The sequence below is a fragment of the Aethalodelphis obliquidens genome, unplaced genomic scaffold (genome assembly GCF_003676395.1).
Source record: "Aethalodelphis obliquidens isolate GAN/ISIS:26980383/991018 unplaced genomic scaffold, ASM367639v1 scaffold5, whole genome shotgun sequence".
Lineage (NCBI taxonomy): Eukaryota > Metazoa > Chordata > Mammalia > Artiodactyla > Delphinidae > Aethalodelphis > Aethalodelphis obliquidens.
This window is the reverse complement of record NW_020837949.1, coordinates 18,512,127-18,532,705: the sequence shown is the minus strand read 5'-3', so window position 1 is coordinate 18,532,705 and position 20,579 is coordinate 18,512,127. Positions and strand designations below refer to the sequence as shown.

General features: G+C 38.2%; 1 protein-coding gene across 7 annotated transcripts in view; it reads left to right on the top strand.

Moving 5' to 3' along the window:
- The window catches only part of LRGUK (leucine rich repeats and guanylate kinase domain containing), a 121,983-nt gene that overhangs the window by 88,427 nt on the left and 12,977 nt on the right, over window positions 1-20,579 (top strand). For 2 of the 7 annotated variants that reach the window (XM_027101889.1, XM_027101886.1), the window contains 3 exons: window positions 7,994-8,136; window positions 16,243-16,331; window positions 18,166-18,285. In XM_027101889.1, the coding sequence (XP_026957690.1) occupies window positions 7,994-8,136; window positions 16,243-16,331; window positions 18,166-18,285 (352 nt within the window). Of the gene's footprint in view, window positions 1-7,993; window positions 8,137-16,242; window positions 16,332-18,165; window positions 18,286-20,579 lie in introns of those variants that run through there. The other 5 variants (XM_027101887.1, XM_027101890.1, XR_003431880.1 and 2 more) reach the window with 5 other exon arrangements.

Genomic DNA, 20,579 nt, shown 5'->3' with positions numbered 1-20,579 from the left:
TCAAATATTTAAAGAGCTAAATCAATTCTTTTCAAACCTCAAAAGATAATTGGACAAAGGGTAATTTGGTAGTAATTTACAGAAGGGGAAGTAAAAATGGCCAAAAAATATGTCAAAAAGTATTTAAGTTTCACTGTCACTTAAGTCAAAACAGAATAGACTTTTTTGGGTACCAGAGTGGCAAAGATGGAAAACAAATGCCTGTTCTCGGTGAGGCTGAGGGTCAATGCACTTTCTCTATCATCATTGGGAAGGCAAATGGGCACAACTTTTCTGGGGACAGCTTTACAGTACCTGTCAAAGCCTCCAAATATTGCATGTCTTTAACCTAGCAATTCCAATCCAAGAATTATAAGGAAATATGGTATGTACAAGGGTGTTCATATTAATGTCTTTGTAATAAAACCTGGAAATAATTAAGCCAGCTAATGGGATTTCAGAAATAAGTTATGGGCCAAAAGTTCTGGTTCAGCTGTATGTTGCCCTTATAATCATGTTGTAGAATTTTGGAAGAGGAACATATTTGTTACTTATTAAGAAGAAAGCAGGTTAAGGAGGTACAGCTAGTATGGTTCCAGTTGTCAGCTCTGGGTTGTTAGATTATGGGTAATTTTTATTTTCTCTTTTATGCTTTTTAGTATTTTGTAAATTTTCTACAACAAGCCTGTGTGTATTCAGAAAAAGTTATATAGAAGTAAATTCCCACATATGAAAAGCTGTCCTGTGAAAGCAGCACCCTAATATTCTATTTCGATTTGGCTTAATGAGAACTTTCTAGGAGTCAGAGTCATGTACAGAGGAGCAGACAGGCTCTCCCCATAACTTAGATGCTCTGTGATGGGAATCTCACAGAAAGTCTCCTTAGGTTGGGTGATTAGTCGGACTGGCTGAAATTTAAGGTTCCTTTTATAATCTGTGATCTGTTCACTACAACTAGCTCTACTGGCTGGCTCTGAAGAACCCGGCAGCCTATTTTATTAAATAGAGAGCCTAGTACTAGAAAATTGCAGAGTTAGTACTCATTAGATCAGTGGCTTTCAAACTTTCTAGTCCAAAACCGGTAACTAGGGGTACAGCTCATAATATCATGACCTACACACAGACCTACACGCATGGAAACAAAGGTATAATGAAATACCTTCACTGTGGTGATAAACTCTGATACCTTCTATTCTATTCAATCTTAATTCTTTAACACACTGGTCATGACCTATTAAACTGATTTCACAATTTAGTCTGCAGCCTGCAGTTTTTGAAAAACCCTGTACTGAGTGCTCTGGAGGTTTGCTATGGTTCTGTTCTTAGAGGCCTACTGAACAGGTACTACCCTGCTCAGGTTGCCTTCAAGTGAGGTGGGATGGATTGGCGTGACTTATACTGAATTATTTTCTGTGACAGCGGAAGGATTCAGTGTATTAGCAGTTATGCTCTTTGTCAGTGTTAGGACTCTGGATAAGGTATATTGAAAATTTTTATGCATAGTATAAAGTTCTTATGTAAAGCTAAAAAAACCAGTCTTGATCGATAGTGTTTTAACCACTAAGTCCTTAGCTGGTTCCCTTTCCTTTTGTTTCACAACAACACTGAAAATCACCTCGTTACTATAAAGGTTCCTCCAAATCACAGTCTGTCCATAAATGAATTTAAAGACATCATTCTAGAAATCACATTTCTTTATTGACAGGCATTCAGAAAAGAAAATAAGAAGAGACTGTTTCTTTGTGTTGATGATAAATAATGTTAGACCACCAAATCGTTCATCTCAAAGGTGATGATGAGAGAGCAGTCCTGATTAGCAAAAGCTGGAGACATTTTTTAAAAAGTTTGTAACCTTAGAAATTCATGATTTCAGATAACACTGAGTCAAAATTTTCATTGGAAATTCCAGTTCCAGTATAATCTAGCTGTGTGACCTTGAGCAGTTTACAAAGGTCTCATGTAATATAAAATGGAGATAATAGTAGTACCTGCCTCAAGATTATTGTGAGGATTAAATGAGTTAATATATTGAAAAACACCCAGAACAATGTCTGGCACATAGTAAGTACTTATATGAATGTTTGTTAGCATTAACATGTAAGCAGTAAAAAAAAAAAATTTTTAAATAGCATTTTATCCTTTTTTTTTTTTTAAGATTTTTGTTTGTTGTTGATGTAGACCATCTTTAAAGTCTTTATTGAATTTGTTACAACATTGCTTCTGCTTTATGTCTTGGTTCCTTGGCCACGAGGCATGTGGGATCTCAGCTCCTTGACCAGGAATCGAACCCACACACCCCCCTGCATTGGAAGGCGAAGTCCTAACCATTGGACTGCCAGGGAAGTCCCAGTAGCATTTTATCCTTAATTGGAAAGGACTGGTGGAAATATTTGGCAAATGATGCGGTCTTCTCTGAAAATCCTTTAAAATTTTTGACAACCTTAATTGAATAAAGGGCCTTAAACAGAATTAGGATTATATTGGAAAGAAATTGCAGTTCAGGAAAATGTTACTGAGATCAAGAGATTCTTTAACGCACATTCACAGGTAGCATTGCAGCTTGGAGAACTGAGTGAGGAGACATCAGTTCCGAGGTTATTATGAAATTGACATGTGATACACATGGAAGAGACTTGTAATAGCGCCTAGAACGTAGCATGCTCAGTAAATGTTATCTATTATTTTTATTGTTATTATGTCATTGATAATATCAAAGGCATTTACATTCTGTGTTTCGTCTAGGTTAGATGGTAAATGGCATCAAGTTACTTGACTCAGGAATAAACTACCAGATAGCTGGCATTTTGTTTTCTCTTTGTGGTAGGTTGAAACAGAGACTGGCTTCTACATGGTACCGGATCTAAAGACCCTTGGTTTCCAAGGACAAAGATAGCAAAGGGAAGAAAGACAAAAGATGTCTTTGCTTGAGAAGTGACCAATGAAACAACATCTTTGAAAATGTTGTTCTTGAAGGATGAGCTCTTGCAAACGAAAACTACACTTAGCAGAGGTGGGGCTGTAGGGTTGGGTGGAAGTCACATCGGAAATTTAGTTATCAAACGTACTGCTCAAAGGAGAGGAAGCCTTTAGTTTGTGTTCCAGCTCCCTGAATGTTTCTGTCCTATTTTCTGTCAGCCATAGCTACCCTTTCCTTCTCTCCTTATCCCAAATTCTGTACACGTCCAAATCTTATGCATCAAGTTTCCACTCTTGAAGTTTATCTGTCCTACATCCTCTCTCCTTCAAAGCGTCAGTTAACTACTTCATGATAAACTCATTCATTTAAAAGAAACCCTGAAATTCATGGTACTATTGTTTTATGTTTTATTTAGGACATCCTCTATACAGTGTCCAAATATTTAACCCATTAGTTCAGCTCTACTGAAGACATTTCAAAGTATGAAGTTCAATGGAAAAAAGCATTCTTTTTGTACCTCATTCTTTCAGTGTGAGAAGGCCCATTCACGTGCTTCCTTTGTCCTGATGTAGAATCTGTTCTCTGTTTAAATAGCTGATTATTCCTTTGATTGGACACTCAAGAATATAGCACTTTACTGTTAGAATAGTTTAGTATGTGCATTCATTTTATCATGTATAGCATGAACATTATTACTATATGATAGCTTTCTACTATAACAGCTTATTTTGCTATGGAAAATTTTTATGGATATTATGTGAAATGATTATTTTTCTAGTTGCTATTATTCCTTTCTCAGAAACACAGATAGTCAAGACTTATAAGATTTAATTCTGTCCTGGAAAAAAATGGCTTCTTTTGGCACCTTCAGTTTTGTGATAATACTTTCTAATGAACTGAGCATTTCCCTTAACCGTGAATTATGCAACTATCCTATCAAAAATAAATAAATATTTTAAATTGTGTAGCAGATTATTATGCTTTAATTTGCTTTTGGTCCTTTTTATGGTTACATATTTCAGCATTGAGACTTTTACAGGGATTTTTGTAGCTATTTACATTTTACATATGTATATGTATTTAATCATGGTAGTGTAAATTACTCTTGCTAATTTAAAAAACCTCACTACTACCAGAATAAACATGTTTTTTAAGCCCCATTTGAGTGGGAAAAACTGAATGATTCCGGCTATCTGAGAACTTTTGTATGAAAATTAAAGCCTACTTCCAAGTCATACATTTCCAAGTGTTTTCAAAGAGAGACAAACACTGGTGCTGATTTTTTTTTTTTTTGGCAAAGTTTTATTTAAATATTAATTTGGTCTCATGTTTTTAGACAGGAGATTGACTTAGTTGTTTTGCTATACAAGTAACCTTACTGCTGTAGAAAAATTGGTTATCAAAATAGGGATTTTTGTTTTTCAAAATATACACAATCTGACCCCCAAATTCTAATTTTATTACTCGTTATTGAAATGGCTGTGTGCCTATAATATCAGATCATCAGCATCTTTTATTTTCTCCTTTCTTTTTTGCAGTAAAGGGCCCTATATAGTCTGTGTCGTAATGTGTTATGAAATATACACAGATGTTTTATCTTAGGTGCATGGCTTCTACTGCATTTGTTATTTTGGTTGGATTCTGTGGTTATTCTCTTAAAATGTTTTATACGAATATTATTTTAATTCACTTGACTGCAGAGAGAGATAATTCTAAACAAAAGGTCTAAGTTATTTTGAATTAATTTGAGATGTAGTTCTGGTTGTTCCAGATATTTCATTTATATTTTCTTACATTCGGTAATGATACCAATCCATAAAATAGCTTGAAGATCTGTCACGCATCATTACATTCACTTAGGCTTCATTGTAGGTGTTTAAGTAAATGTAACCAGCTTATATACTGAAGAACTTGGTCATTTTTGCGGACTGTACAGTAACTTATATATATAATTTAATGTTGCCTCAAGGTTGACTTTTAGATACTTTGAATAAGATCACTTTAAGAAACTTGGTTGCAGGGTATTATAACACTGGTAACGGGGTTGTTTTTTTTAATTGAGAAGTAAGATCTCTTGTTCATTAATGTATTAAGACATTTGAAACTATATTAAGAACTGTATGAAACTCTTTATTATAGGAGTCCGAGTCCCTAAAGTGGCAGCATTACAATGTAGTTTAATAGTAATCTAAACACATTATTTTTACCCAAATTGTTTTGTTGCTGAGAAATCATTAAGACATTAAACTGTTGAATTACAGCTGCGTTGTATCATCAGATAGAACTTGGTTTGTTTCCATCATAGTACGATTGGCTTACGTCTGAGAAAGCTGGAAGAAGGAACCCTGACACAAATATATACTATATTTTAAATAAGCTTTTATACATAGAGAGGGTCATTTCTATGGAAATTATATAAATATAGCTTCTATTTCTTTAAATTTCATCTTTTTTTTTCAGATTCGTCTGGTCTTTTTCACAATGCTCTGTTCTTAGAGTCCCATCAAGAGGACAAGTGTTTTGGTTTTGTTTATTTGTTTGTTTTTTAATGAGCATAAGATTCAGCCCTTCCGTCTCGTTTTTGGTTGTTAGTTTGCCTTGTTTCAGCCATGCTGAATTCTTTACTGTAATTCAGTTGTGTTAAGCCTGCTTCTGGGTCTTTATACAAAGCCACTCTCTCTGCCTGATATGCTTTTGCCCCAGATATTTGAATGCCTTCCTTCTTTATGACTTCCGATCACTGTGCAGATGTCACCATCTTAGGGAGGACTTCCTTTGGCCATCATGCTGTCTCTCACTGTCTCCTTATCTGCCTGCCTGGTCCTTCATCGCACTTATCACTACTACCTGACATTATCTGGTGTTATTGTCTGTCTTCAACATTAGAATGTAAGTCCCACAGGTCAAGGACATTTTATTTACTGCTCTATCCCAACACCCAGAGCGCTGTCTGGCACATAGTAGGTGCTCAACCGATACGGGTTGAATGGCTTTTCCATTATGAAGATTTAGCAGGTATGTTTCCACATAATAATCGTGTCCTATTACCTGTGATTGTTATGAACATAATTACTTCAATGTTCCTTTCCAGAATGCTCTATCACCTGGAATTTCTTGGCTGTGGATTTGCCCATTTGTTGCATCTTCTGAGTCTCTCCCCCTCTCTCAAGACTGGTGCTGGGTTGTGGAGCTTTAGGCTTCCCTACCATGGTTCAATACTTTTACTTGTCTGCAACACCTTTTACCTACTTTTTTTTTTTCTAATTTATTTGTTTATGCTGTGCTGGGTCTTCGTTGCTGCACACAGGCTTTCTCTAGTTACGGCAAGTGGGGGCTACTCTTCGTTGAGGCGCACGGGCTTCTCACTGCGGTGGCTTCTCTTGTTGCGGAGCACAGGCTCTAGGTGTGCGGGCTTTGGTAGTTGCAGCACACGGGCTCAGTAGTTGCGGTACATGGGCCCTAAAGCATGCGGGCTTCAGTAGTTGCGGTGTATGGGTTCAGTAATTGTGGTGCGCAGGCTCTAGAGTGTGTAGACTTCAGTAGTCATGGTGCGCGGGCTCAGTAGTTGTGGCACGCAGGCTCTAGAGCATGCGGGCTTCAGTAGTTGTGGTTCATGGGCTTAGTTGCTTCGCAGCATGTGGGATCTTCCCGAGCCAGGGATTGAACCCATGTCCCCTGCAATGGCAGGTGGATTCTTACCCACTGGACCACCAGGGAAGTCCAGCTTGTACCTTCTTTTTTTTTTTTTTTTTTGCGGTACGCGGGCCTCTCACTGTTGCGGCCTCTCCTGTTGTGGAGCACAGGCTCCGGACGCGCAGGCTCAGCGGCCATGGCTCACAGGAGCCACTCCGCGGCATGTGGGATCTTCCTGGACCGGGGCACGAACCCATGTCCCCTGCCTCGGCAGGCGGACTCTCAACCACTGCGCCACCAGGGAAGCCCTGTACCTTCTTTTTATCAGCTAGGGATTGCCACACAATTTGGTAGGAGTTCAATTTCAGATTCCATACCAGCACACAGCCCAGGAGTAGAGGTCTGATTTCCCACGGGTGTCTCCACCCTCAGTCCAGGTGAGACTGTGCCCAGGCTAAGTCCTGAGGTCTGTGGGCTGAGATTTCCAGACACTCCCTTTCCAACTTCTCGCCTAATAGAGAGCCCAGGTCTCGTACATTAAGCACACAGGGACTGGCCTTGCCTCTCAGTCCAGAAACCTCAGCCCCTGAGGCACTCTCTGACCTCTTGACATCAATTTCCACTCCTCTGACTTGGAATCTTCACTTCACTTCCAGCACCTGGAAATTTTTCTTGCTTGGTTTCAGTTTTGCTATGTGATAAAAACAAATTTCTGTTATATATTATCCACTATTTATTTTGTCTTGGGTGGGGATAGCTTCCCACATCTGCTCAGTCAGCCATATTGGCTAGCGTAGGTGTGGAGATTATTTATTTTGGCATTTTTGTAGCAATACTGTAAGTGTTGATGTTCCTAATAAATCCAAATGTATGTACACCTGGGCCCACTATACATGAGCAGTGATAGAAATTTAGATTCTTTATATTCTAGGCCTCTGGACATTCTGATGTTTTGTAGGGAACATTAGACAGTATTTATGTGTAAATTCTGTTAAATACTGACCTCATCATCCACTCCATTCTTTTAAAAAGGTTTTTCTTAGTGTTGCATGATGATGATGATGATGATGATGATGATTTTAGCCTTTTAGGACAATTTTGTCAAATGGAAAGTAATTATAAAGGGGACTTTTCACTTAAGTATCTGAAAGCCATTGTTTTTGTTAAGTTTTACTTCCTTTAATTCCATTCATAAGTCTGTATTATTTGAACACTAAGGGTACTCCCAGGACATGTCTACTAGGTGCTGCAGGCTGACTTTATAATTTTCAATAATAATTATTATTGTTATCGTGTTCTGAGACATAAATTTTTAGTTATCTTACTTTCAAGTTGAAATGCACAGACTTTAAGTATACACTTTATTGTGTTTGGGCAAATCCACATATAAAACATTCTCTTACTTCAGAAAGTTGCTTTATCCAATTTTATGCCTTTTATTTTAAACTTTACTTTTTTCCCTAGCAGATATTAAGAAACCTCAGCTGAAACCTGAAAAGACTTCGAAGAAGTTTAGAGCTTCGAGTGAATTTGAGTCCCTGGATTTTGCAGACAGAAACTACTTTGTGAAATTATGGGCCAAACTTTCAGGCAAAAACATACCAGCGGTAAGAAGGGATAGAGGGGTGAGGGAAGCTGGAACTGAGCATTACAAAAGTCAGACAAAAAAGGGCATTGGATATTTCAAGACTAATAAGTTTCACCAAAACTGTCCTCTGACTGGTGTCAGCTGAAGACAAGTTTTTTCCCCCTCTTTCTACACCTCTAAGAATAGGCATGGGTTCTAAAAACAGAATATACAGTGTAGATTTTTTTGAGTACCTTTCCCCCAGGCTCCCAGTGGAAGTTCTGACGCTCAGTTCTCCTATTTAACAAGCATAGACAAGAACTACATAGAATTAATACTGTAGAATATGTATTTCAAGGGAAAACTTGCTTTACTGTTGGGATATAATGTTGAGTATCCTTGTGCTGAGCCTTCAAAGTGAGTCCACTCAAAGAGTCCATGTCTTATAACCTTGCAGTACTTAGACCCATCCTATGACTTAAAAGATCCCGTTCTTTGAGAACTCAGAGAAGTCAGGATATGTGGAAGCTGGCCCTACCTTCATATTAGGTCATGCTCTTTTCTGTTTGTGATGGTTTTTCTGTGATGGTCTGGGAACACAGAGACCTAGATTGTTGCCATTGCCTCAGAAGGGACAGAACTTCTGATGTGGTTGTCAGCTCCTTGGTCGTGTTTCCCTAAGCCTTGCCTGTTTTAAGCAAATAATCACGTTGTCTTCTAAAGTCAGAACCATGGGCAGTGGTCACAAGAATCAGACTGGTTACTTCAGTTGAAAAGTCTAGGGCTGTGGTGTACATGGGCATAGCTATACATTCTGCTCTGATTAAGTCATAAGAATGGGATGTTTGAAGTACAAGGAACAGATACCCGTTAAAGTCAGCTTAAGTAAGAGGTAGTTCCATTATTAAAAAATATATGATGAGTGGATTCACAGTGCATCGGGAGCAGGGATGAAGTACAGATCTCACAGGAACGAAATAGGGTTGGAAAGTGCATCCCAAAGGCATCAAGTTCCTCTCATCTCTGCTTCTGTTTTTCCCGTGCTCTGTTGTCCTCTCTCTCCTGGCTGGCCTCCTCCACTCACTCAGCTTCCCTCCCACATAATTTGAACTCATTTGCACACGTGCCAGCCCTGACTCACCATGGCTCTCTGCCTGTGGCTCTATGCCCACAATTCCTGGCCACTTCTCTCTGTCTCTTTAATTCATACTGTGGAAAGCAAAGCAATCTAATTGGCACAGCTGGACTTTTTAGCCATACCACACAGATCAAATTAAACTGCTTGTCCTGTCACCAGTGGCAGGGCAAAAGGCAGGGCCACTTGGTACACATTCTGGCCTCTTAGAAGCAGCAGGGGATGGGTGCACTCTAAACATCTAAAAACAATATAAATTTGTATCATGGTACTGGAGTACAGGAAATGCCCTATTTATTTATCCAAAATAAGTTAACTCTGGAATTGTTCCCACCTACCAGGGTCTGTGGGAAATCAAATATCAGTCATTAGGAGTGGGGATCACTCCCATTCTTTGGATTAAGTTCAAGAATCCTGAGGTTTATGTCATGCTACAAACTTAGGGAAGGGCCTCTGGTCCAGACTATCATGGTTACCATGGAGATGTTCCTTGTCTGAAACCCGGAGTTCCATTCTGAGCCAGGGGCTCTGGTATTCTCCAGATCCTCTCCTGCTTGTATGTTCACCCAGTGCCGACCCCCAAGGTCTCACCACACCCTGGGAGCGCACTCGACATGAGGAGCCCGTCAGCCTCTGTCCTTGCAGTCCTGGGAAACCCAGCTCTTTTCAAGTCAGTCTACCACTTTCTCTCTGCACCTGCTGTCCTGTACAGCTTCATGCTTCTTGGAGCTTAGACTTTCAAATATAAGGTCTTCTTTTAATCTCCCAGGACATGGCATATCCAGACTGTAAAAACTCCAGAGCACACATCCTTAGCCACCTTTATTCTTTAATTACAAGTCTGTGTCTTGACAACCAGAGCCAGCTCACGTCCCAGTTAGACTGTCCTGCCGCACAACATCATACACACCGATGAGAAACACACCGTTGAGTCACACCCTCTGCCCGTTAGTGGGTATCCATGATTTATTTAAATATGACAAATCTGAATATTACCTGTTAGAAAATTTTCAGGCCTAATTAAAGGTAGCTTTTCTTTTTTTTTTTTAAGATTTTATATTTATGTGGACCATGTTTTTTTTAAGTATTGAATTTGTTACAATATTGCTTCTGTTTTATGTTTTGGTTTTTTTTGGCTGCGAGGCATGTGGGATCTTAGCTCCCGAACCAGGGATTGAACCCACGCCCCCTGCATTGGAAGGTGAAGTCTTAACCACTGGACCGCAAGGGAAGTCCCTAAAGATAGCTTTTCTCTGGTCAAGGGCACTCAGGTACCCAGGAGCAAGAACAGAGGAACAGATGAAAAACACACACAACACGCACACAGTGGGTTTTCAGCTGTAATTCATCTCCGACATCTCAATATAAAACTAATGAACAGTATGGGGGAACTGGAGAGTGGAGGGTATGATAAAAAGGCAATGCGAGAGTAGAGGGGCCACCTTGGTGGCGGGAGGGGAGCAGGTATGTGGACCACGTGTTGTCAAAAATTCTTATGTAATTTTGACATGTCCAGCACCACTCCTTACCTGTAGTCACCTCCCCGAGAAACTGTTCAGCCCCCATAATCCAGGGCATCTAGAGCCTAGTGTAGAAATCTACTGTGTCCTGTGTTAGAGGGTGGGCAGTTTCTCATCCATAATGGCAACAGCGCTCAAACCCCTTGCAGCCTGAGGTTCTGGTAATTTTGCCTGCCAGTACTGGTGGAGGTATAATGTAACAGAGTAGTTTCATAGAAAAGCAAATCAAATCCCCCAAGAACCAACAGATTCACCCCTCAAAAATTAGAACAAAGGTAGTACTTAATTGCCACTGTCATATATATGGGGTGAACTTGCCTAAGATTATTTTTAGTACCTCGTTTTCTTGTAAAGATTATGAATTCAATGCTATTTTGAAATTTTAAGTATTTACCAAATTTTGAGATATTTCGTAAGTTATTAACCTCTTGTCTAGCCATTATAATGCTGCAAAATGAGCAAAACCTTTTTAAGATCACCACAGAAGCTTTAATGAGATATTATGATTATATTGGAGGCCATAAATAGCCTTTATATGTCACTTATAGTTTGGAAAGGGCTTTTGTGTAAATTATCTCATGAACCCCTTATTGCAAGCCTTAGGAGATGTTGTTAATCATTTACTTTCCCAACATAAATCCCTATGTATTTTTGGAACTTTATGGTGGATTGAGGAAAGTAATTGCAACTATCTCTGTCAAAAACCTATATCATAAATCTTCTAAAAAAAGAAAAAGATAGAAATGTTTGTGCTTTTTTGGGGTCTTAACTGTAGATTTGATATGTTCATATTTACCTGTAGAAACTATCAAGAGAGCCATTTGACACTGATGGACTAAATAGGAATTCCCATTGTCAATGCTTTTTTGGTCCTGTTTCTTTCAAAAGCACCCTTTCCACTTATGTTGAACACTGCATTCTTCCTGAAACCTACCCTAAACTTACTGCGTATGTGAGGTCTTTCGGTTTACCCCCTCTATTCTAATATTCTACTCTTTCCTTGTGTGTGGTTTGTCACCACGTGCATGTCAAGGTGTGATTACAAAATAACAGAGCTGGTTTTGTGTGTGTCTTCTGAAAACCAACCCTATTCCTGGGTAGTCACATGGCCACACGTCATAACTGGTTGGGTAAGTGTATATTTATGTGTGTGTTTGTGTGAAGATTTTTTGCTGTGGAATTATTGTGAGTAGATCTTTGCCTTCTAGGAGAAGCTTTATTTTCAGAACTTCAATTGTATCTGTTTCTCCAACCAGCTCCTCTGATCTCCTTAGGGGACAGCCTTACTCCTGAAGCAGCCCAAGTTACTGAAAGCCAATTTTCTAGAAAAAAAATTGCTGAATGACCAATTCATTCAAAGCCAATTTAGTGAATATATGTGTGTGGCAGATAAGGCCAGTGCAATCAAAAAGCACCCAAAGATATGAAGGTCAGTGAGAAAGTGGACCTGTAATGACAAAATATTGGGCCCTACGTCTACTAAGCACTATTTTCTTTCACTACTGTGAGGCAGGTCAGCTCAGGGAGCTTGTCAGAGATAACACAGCTTAGAAGTGTCTATTTCGACTCCAAAAGAAAAATGCTTTCTTCTCTTCAGTACATTTTTCAGGGCATGGTGTTCAACACTATATCTATTAGCTGGAATAACACTATAAAGAGATACTTCTCTTATCTGCCACCTAGTTACCAAGTGGTACAGTTCATGTAGGATCAGCAGTCCAAGTGCCTTTTTCAAGATAATGAATTGGTTTCCTGTTATTCTCTGAAGGTGACCAACTAATTTTAAAATATCATTTGTAATCATTATGATTTTGATTTGTGCATATTGAAGGCTATCCACCCACTGCATTTTTTATCCTTATCAAAACTCAAATTATTCTATCTTTGGCCAGCTAGAGCTTCTGCAGGTTGACACCTGTGTCCTTTTAACGTGACCCATTTTACTGGTTGGTATGACGAGATAGTCTATGCTCTTTTGTTCATTACCTGTCCTAGACCTGGAATCAGTCTTTTGTCCAAGAAGTCTTGGTTTCTTCAAGTGGGAGATGGTTGTACAAGAAAACACATCATGGTTGCTAGGAATGCTCATTGCTCTTGGGGTGGCCATTGTTTCTAGGCCTATTCTGTGGATAGATAAAATATTTCATGAGTTCAAGTTAATATTTCCAATTTGGATTCAAGACTTCAGCATTTTTACTTAACTCCTTCTCTGTTACATATTTTTTCTTTTCTCCACGCTGAGAGTCCTGCTTCTCAGAGGTAGAGGCGATGATAGAATTATAATATCTTACTAAATTTCTCGTTTGTTTTAACCACATGACACACAGAAGAGTCTCAGAATAACAATACTAAATACTACCAGCACCCATTATAAAAACTGAAAGCAGTTTATAAAAAAGTGTTTTTACAAATGTTCCTCCCGCCATTGTTTGTGATTATGTTATAGCTCTACTATCAGAGCATGCCCTCATATCCTCTCTCCCTTTTAACTCTCATTTTGTCTTAGTTATCAAATACCTTCATACTTAATACTCATCATTAGACCTCAGGTCAGTGTCTCTCTAGTTGTTTTATTGCCTAAGCTTATTCTCTACTAGATACAGAAAGGGCTGTGGGAAAAATATTTCCTGCATTCTTGCCTGTTGATAACAGTCTGTTACACTTTACACTTGAATTGTAGTTTTTAGTATCTATCCTGTTTCTTTGTTTTGTTTTGTTTTGTTTTGTTTTACGGTACACGGGCCTCTCGCTGTTGTGGCCTCTCCCATTGCGGAGCACAGGCTCCGGACACGCAGCCTCAGCGGCCATGGCTTATGGGCCTAGCCGCTCTGCGGCATGTGGGATCTTCCTGGACCGGGGCACAAACCCGTGTCCCCTGCATCGGCAGGTGGACTCTCAACCACTTTGCCACCAGGGAAGCCCCTGTTTCTTTGTTTTGGCTTATTTTATCAAGATCTCTTATTGTTGATATGTTGGATCTTTTTTATCTATCTTAAATATTTGTCATTTTCTCTTGAATCTTTTTACCTCTTTATTCATTTCTTTTTGAGGTTAAAGTTTTTCCTTCATTTTCTATTTCTCTTAAGTCATTATTTGTTGTGTTTATTCACTCCTGTATTTCTTCTAGTTTAGTTTTCATTTCCTAAGCGACTTTTTCCTGTATATTCTAATTCTTTCCTGATTTCCAGCACCTCATTTGTGAGTTTGCAGAAATTGTAATTTATTTGTTCCTTAATGTTTTGTGTCATTTTCTTAATGTCTTTTAGTTTATTTTTAAATAGATTATAGATTTTATCTGTTTCCCCTTCATTGTGTACAGAGATGTTATTCTCCTTTTCCTCTTATTTCTTATAATTTTGCATTGGATTTGACTGGAAATTTTCTCATTTTTATGTGAAATTCATTTTCTCAAACATTTAGAAGGAAGGTGGTTTTTTCAAATAGTATCAAGGTATATGGCAGTTTCCTTCCTGAGATTTCCTGGTTCTGTTCCACTCTCCCGCTTTGGTCTAGATTTCCTCTTTCCTATGTCTCTGTTTGCTCTTTCCCAATTAATTTTTATTCCACCCCCATCAGCTTTTTTTTAGTGTAAAACCCTGTCTTAGAAGGGAGCCCTAGTGGATTAGTTTCAAGAATTCACAGTTGATCCAGCTCCTGCAGAACTTACTGTGGACCCCTTATTCTTACCTACTATTAGAATGGAAACAACCCCTCCTATGTTTCATCCGTGGTTTCCAAATTGTCCTGCTGTGCTTCCTAGTGAATACTTCTTAGCTATCTTGGGGCTCTCCTGTTCTCAGGTCTTTTAGTCACCCTGTTTCTTTCTTTGGCTTCCTCTTACATAGACACTGATACCATGCAGGTGTTGTGGTTATTGTCACCTGTATTGGGGGCTTTGAGGGGAGCTTGTCACCTAGTTTTCTTGTAAATGTTTGCTATGTTTTCATTTTGCTATTTAGTTGCTATATCTGTTTTTACATGGAAATTCTGGAAGGTCCAAAAACTATGCTTCCACTACCACTGTCATCTTCCCAGTCATGATACAATTTAGATCAAGGATCAATATAGGAAAAAAATAAGGGTGGTATAAAGTAAAATCACAATAGAAAATGTATATACTAGTATAGAGTGATTGGGGGAAAAATAATAACAAATCAACAGAGTAAGACAGTGGATTTAGTTGATATGTAGTACTTTTATAGTAATATGAGACAATTTAGATGTATTTATGGAGCTATTTAAAATAGTTTTTAAGTGTTAAAATGTAAGTAGAGTTTGTTTCTTCCTTTCTTATCCCATTATAAATCCCCTCCCTCCTACCCAGCAGACATTTTCTCCTCATTATGCTTACGCAGAACCACAGAGATGATGGTCAGGGGAATAGTGAAGTGGTCTTGGCAATCAAATATCCACCTGAGAGACTGTGTTCAATGAGTCTGCATGTTAGCTCTCGTGTCATGTGTCTAAGGAACAATTTCACAAGCTTGACCTAGAATTTCTCAACGGCGTGTATAGTTATAAAACAGCACGTGCTATCTTTGGTTTTTTCGTCTTTTCAGTTGCCTTTTGACACCAGATTATAAACCTTTTGAATGCAGAGACTATGTTTTTTTTTTCTTTTCTTTTCTTTTTTTTTTTTTTGGCTGCATCGGATCTTAGTTGCAGCATGCAGGATTTTTCGTTGCAGTGCACAGGCTTCCCTCTAGTTGTGGCATGTGGGTTTTCTCTCTAGTTGTGGCGTGTAGGCTCCAGAGCATGTAGGCTCTGTAGTTGCGGCATGTGGGCTCTATTGTTGAGGCGCACAGGCTCAGTAGTTGTGGTATGAGGGCTCTCTCTCTAGCCATGGCCCACGGGCTTAGTTGCCCTGCGGCATGTGGGATCTTAGTTACCTGGCCAGGGATTGAACCCGCGTCCCCTGCATTGGAAGGCAGATTCTGTACCACTGGACCACCAGGGAAGTCCCAAGACTATGTTTTTTGTATCTTTGTATCCCCATAATCAAATGCTCACCAAGTATTTAGTGATAGTGATGGGGTGTTGGTGAAACATAGGAGGAAGACCTCCCAATCTGTCCTATTTCAGGATCATACTTAACATCGTTGGATATATTCAATCAGTTAGTTACTAGGTGTGCTAATATCTGGTAAAACTAAAAAGACAATAATAGTCTGTATCCTTGAGAGATAATCTCATTAAAAAGATAAAAATATATATATAAACATGATATCTTAATAAAAAATTGCCTCATTATTATTTAGATGTCAGATAAAAGTTTACATATTAAATTGTAGTCTTCATAAAAATATTTCTATTTTATTTATAAAGTTTTCTTTCTTTCCACTGAACAAATATTGTTTTTTAGGCCTATGTTTTTTCCCTTTTTCTTTCACACATTTGGCAGTCTCTAGCAAGAAGACAATGATTATAGCTATTTTAATCATCTGACATATTTTTAACTTCAATATAATTTTAAATCATATTTCTTGCCTAGGAAAGAGAGTCTATGGCGAGACAGTATGAGACAGCCCGGCAGGCTCTAATGGGAAAGACACCTCCTCATCACACATCCCTGTTTCAAAGGTAGTGATTTATCACATTTATTTACACCTGGGCATCTTTAAATTGATTTTTTAGTATCCAAATATACCAAATGAATCTTAAATCATCAACACAAGCAGGGACCTTTGTACTAAAATGGACCCAGTGGTTCAATAGTAAACCTAGTACTAGAAGTTGTATTTCCCTTTCATTTATATATATATTTAAAGGCACAATATACTCACAGCTACTAGAAACTGATGATTTTTTGCAGTCTTTGAAGACTGCAAAGAATGATGTTTCTGGTGGTGTTTGAATATAAGTATCAGCCTTCGCCAAGGCTTTGATGATGGAAGGTTAATTATATCCTGTTGAATATCCTATACTTGTCCTGCATGAATCTCAAAAAATAGTAGTTAATGATTTGTGGGATCATTTGTTTAATGTCTCCTTTCCACATTAAACTGTAAATTCCGTCAGGATGGGGACCATTGTATCTTTATTAAGCCATGAATCCTTAATATGCAATGTTTCACTTAGTCCCTGATGCATAGTAGAGGCTTCATAGATATTAGTAGCTATAATAATTATTGTACTATTAATTATTGCATGTGAAGAGGCACATTTAGACTTTAAGATTTACTCAAAGTGAATAACCACGATGTTTATGAGATGTTTGTGTTTTATTTTCTCATGAATGTTATAGGCTTCAGTATTCTGAATTCTCTTTTCTGTGTGACCTTTTGGAAAATTTGAGTAATAAAGTGAGATCCCTGTTTTCAGAAAGTCACTAAGAGCACTGACAAGACCTTAATTATAGTGTTTTAAAGAGCTTTTTAAAGTGCGGTGAGTCGGGGAAGCAGAATACAAAAGCCATTTAAAAATGTTTTTCAATTTCACTTCTCTTTATTGTCTGCAATATTAAGCGATCCGTTAAAAATCTTTAACCAATATAAATTAAGTTTTGTCTTTGTCTGCTATATAGCAAAAAAAGTGTGGTTAATTTTCTCCACATTGGCAAGCTATCTTTGGGTAGTCTGATTCAAGAGGCAGGCTGTGTGGAATATACAAAGTTCTACTGGGGGGATGGGAAGGTGGTGGCCAGGAGATGGGCACTGTCCCCCAGAGCAGCTAAAGCTGGGGCCTGTGCGACTTCTCACCAGCAGAGTGGCCATGCCTATTGAAACACTGTGGACACTAAGCTGTTTTAAATCTGAGCTCCAAATGGGTTATACTAGGGCAGAAGGATGCTTTGAATTTTCATGCATTTATATGCAGTCGGGCTGCTTTGCACATAGCACCTCTATTTAGCAAGTCTAGAGTGAATAGCAGTAGGATTTATTCACTAAAAATAGTTAATTCTTTTCAAGTCACTCTGGGGAAACAGGCTAGTATAGATGAAAAATAGATATTTTATGCTAGAGTTCAGTTGAAAGTACAATATTAGAATTTTTATAAATATTTTCTGGTATTATTTCAAAACATTAGATTATAAACAAAACTGGAAAATATCTATTTCAGTTTTTATAGCAGTTGATATATTGCTGGACTTCACATAACAAATGAATGAGCGTTTACAATTGAATATGTACCAATCAGTAGGAAGAAAATCTGCCTATATTAATGTCTTAATTGATAAGGAATATTCAGAAAAATACAAATTTGGTTAATCTACAAATTAGAATGTAATAATGCCAGTGTCTAAGGCAAGCTCTGACGTGAATGCTTATGAGTGTATATATTACATTATTCCAAATAGGTTTTATTGGCGTATGCATTTACTTGGGACGTGTAAAGGTCAGTATTTAGGTATTACATGTGTGTACGCTTGGTATTATTACAAAATTCTGTGGATTTTTTCAATTTCCAATTTCAGGGGTCTAGTACCAGCACCCGTCATCGACAGTCTACCTAGTTTTACAGCTTTAGAACTAAAGAAAAGTTTCGAGCTTTATGGAGGTTACTTTAAAACTCCCTTTGGACCTTCTGAAAAGAGGTGAGTTGAGTTTTATTGGATAGAATAAGTTATTTTCTGCCGGTTAGTTCAAATGATGGCACTCATCCTTAAACTTCAGGGAATTCCTAAAGCTGGGAAGCAGGGCCCCAACTCCCACTATGGAATTTGAATAGAATAGATTTTGGCCCTTTAGGGAGGGCACAGGCTTATAACCTAGGTTCACTGGAACCTAAGAAGCTTCTCTTTGGGACTTTGAAACTTGAGGGAGTGCCACACTGATGCAGGGGCAGTTAGAGATCATTCAAGTCACCAGTGGTGGAAGAATCAAGAATCCATTGTGGAGCGCAAGCAATGGTGTCTACCAGTCTCTTCCTATATTGCAACTTGGCTGTGTTCTTGGCACCTAGCTTACCTTTGCTCTTGCCAGGTTTAAAAACCGGGTTCTCTAGTTTTCCGTTAAATCTATAAACTACCAAATAGCTTTTCAATAACTCCCTTTTTGATATTTAAACCCCGTATAGACCAGATCAGACCCTTCACCACTGATTTTAGTGCTTGGCTTTTGTGGGTATTCTATTACATTCCTTTTCTACTTCCGCTGTTTCTGCCACTACCATTGACTATGTCTCTATAGGTCTTGAATCCACACTTCCCAAGCAAAGATCTGGCTGGTTGAGTCAATCACTATCTACTACGGGTGCCACTCTTGAGTAGAATCTCTAGCCAGAGCCCTCATAGGTAACAGGCTGGTCTATAGATTTGTTGCCCTTAGGTCAAGCAACCATCCTTTATCCAATCATCTGTGGCCGGAGCAGTGACAGAGAATCAAGTAAAGAACTCTTTAGAAGGGGTCCGTGGGTTTGGTCTCTCTGAATGCATGGCAACAAAGTAGACAAGAGTGACTGGAAGCAAGCACACTAAAACATTAGCAGTGGGTCTTCCTCTAGATTTATCAGTTATTTTCATTTTCTTCTTTATCTTTTTTCCTGTAACTTCTAAATCGTCTGTACAGGATATATATGGTTTATTTTTATATCCTAAAAAAATTATTAAAAATCCATGAGAATTTGATGAAATATTCAGTAAATGGGAAAAATAGGTCCTAAAGATACAATTAAGTTTCTTATATCACTTTATATGTTAAAACAAATTTTACATAAATTATAAAGAGTTAAATACAAATCAATGCTTATAATATAAATGGTGTGTTAAATATCAGGTGCACATGTATATCCAGCATAATACAGGTTTAAAAATATTCATGTGTATGTATAGAAAAAAAACACTAAAAAGATATATACCAAAATAGTATCAGTTATTATCTTCTAGTGGTGGGATTGTGGCCAATTTTTATTTTCTTTGTTCTTCCCGATATTTTCAACAATGAGCATTTTATAATATTTGAAGTATTAATATAACTTTAAAATATTAATATGTCATTTAAAAAGTCTGCCACAGCAAAGAGATGTTTTATGAGGGTGATGTGTCATAATGAGAGTGTCAATTTAAAAAAGGAGTAATGCTTTCCTTTATTTCTGAGTTTTATTATTGTAATACTTTGGGTTTCCTTTCATAAATTTGATGATGAAAAACAACAGGCCCCACTAAATGGCCACCCAAGTCTGCACATCTCACAGGATACTAGAGACTCTAGATTATAGTTAGTTAACAAATTACAATGACAGTGTTGAAACTGTAGATCTCTGAGGATTTATTCACACTCTGGATTTTTTAGTACAGTTAGGTAGCCTGATAGGAGTACAGTGAGAGAAAGAATATCTTAGTTTAGGCTGTTATAACAAATTACTGTAGGCTGAGTGGCTTAACCAGCAGACAGTTCTTTCTCACACTTCTGGAGGCTGAGAAGTCTGAGATCAGGGGGCCAGCGTGGCCGGGTTCTGACGAGGGTCCTCTTCCTGGTTTGCAGATGGCTGGCTTCTTGCTGTGTCCCCACATGGTGGAAAACAGAGAGAGGAAGCAAGCTGTCTTTCGCTTTTTCTTATAAGGGCACTAATCTCATTCATGATGGCTTCACCTCCTGACCTAATTACCTCTCAAAGGTCTCACCTCCTTACACCATCATATTGGGGGTTAGGATTCCAATATATAAATTTGGGCAGGGTGGGGTAGGGACACAAACATTCAGTCCATAACAGAATTTAAAAAAATAAAATAAAATGCCTACTAGGCTGCAGTGGGCTTATTTATCATCTGTTCCCACAGTGAAAAGGGTGGGTCAGACGTTCACTCAAGTCTGACCCTTTCCTCGTGGTAACACATGTGCCTTTCAATCCAGCCACTTTTTTTTTTTTTTTTTTCCCCAGCCACTTTTT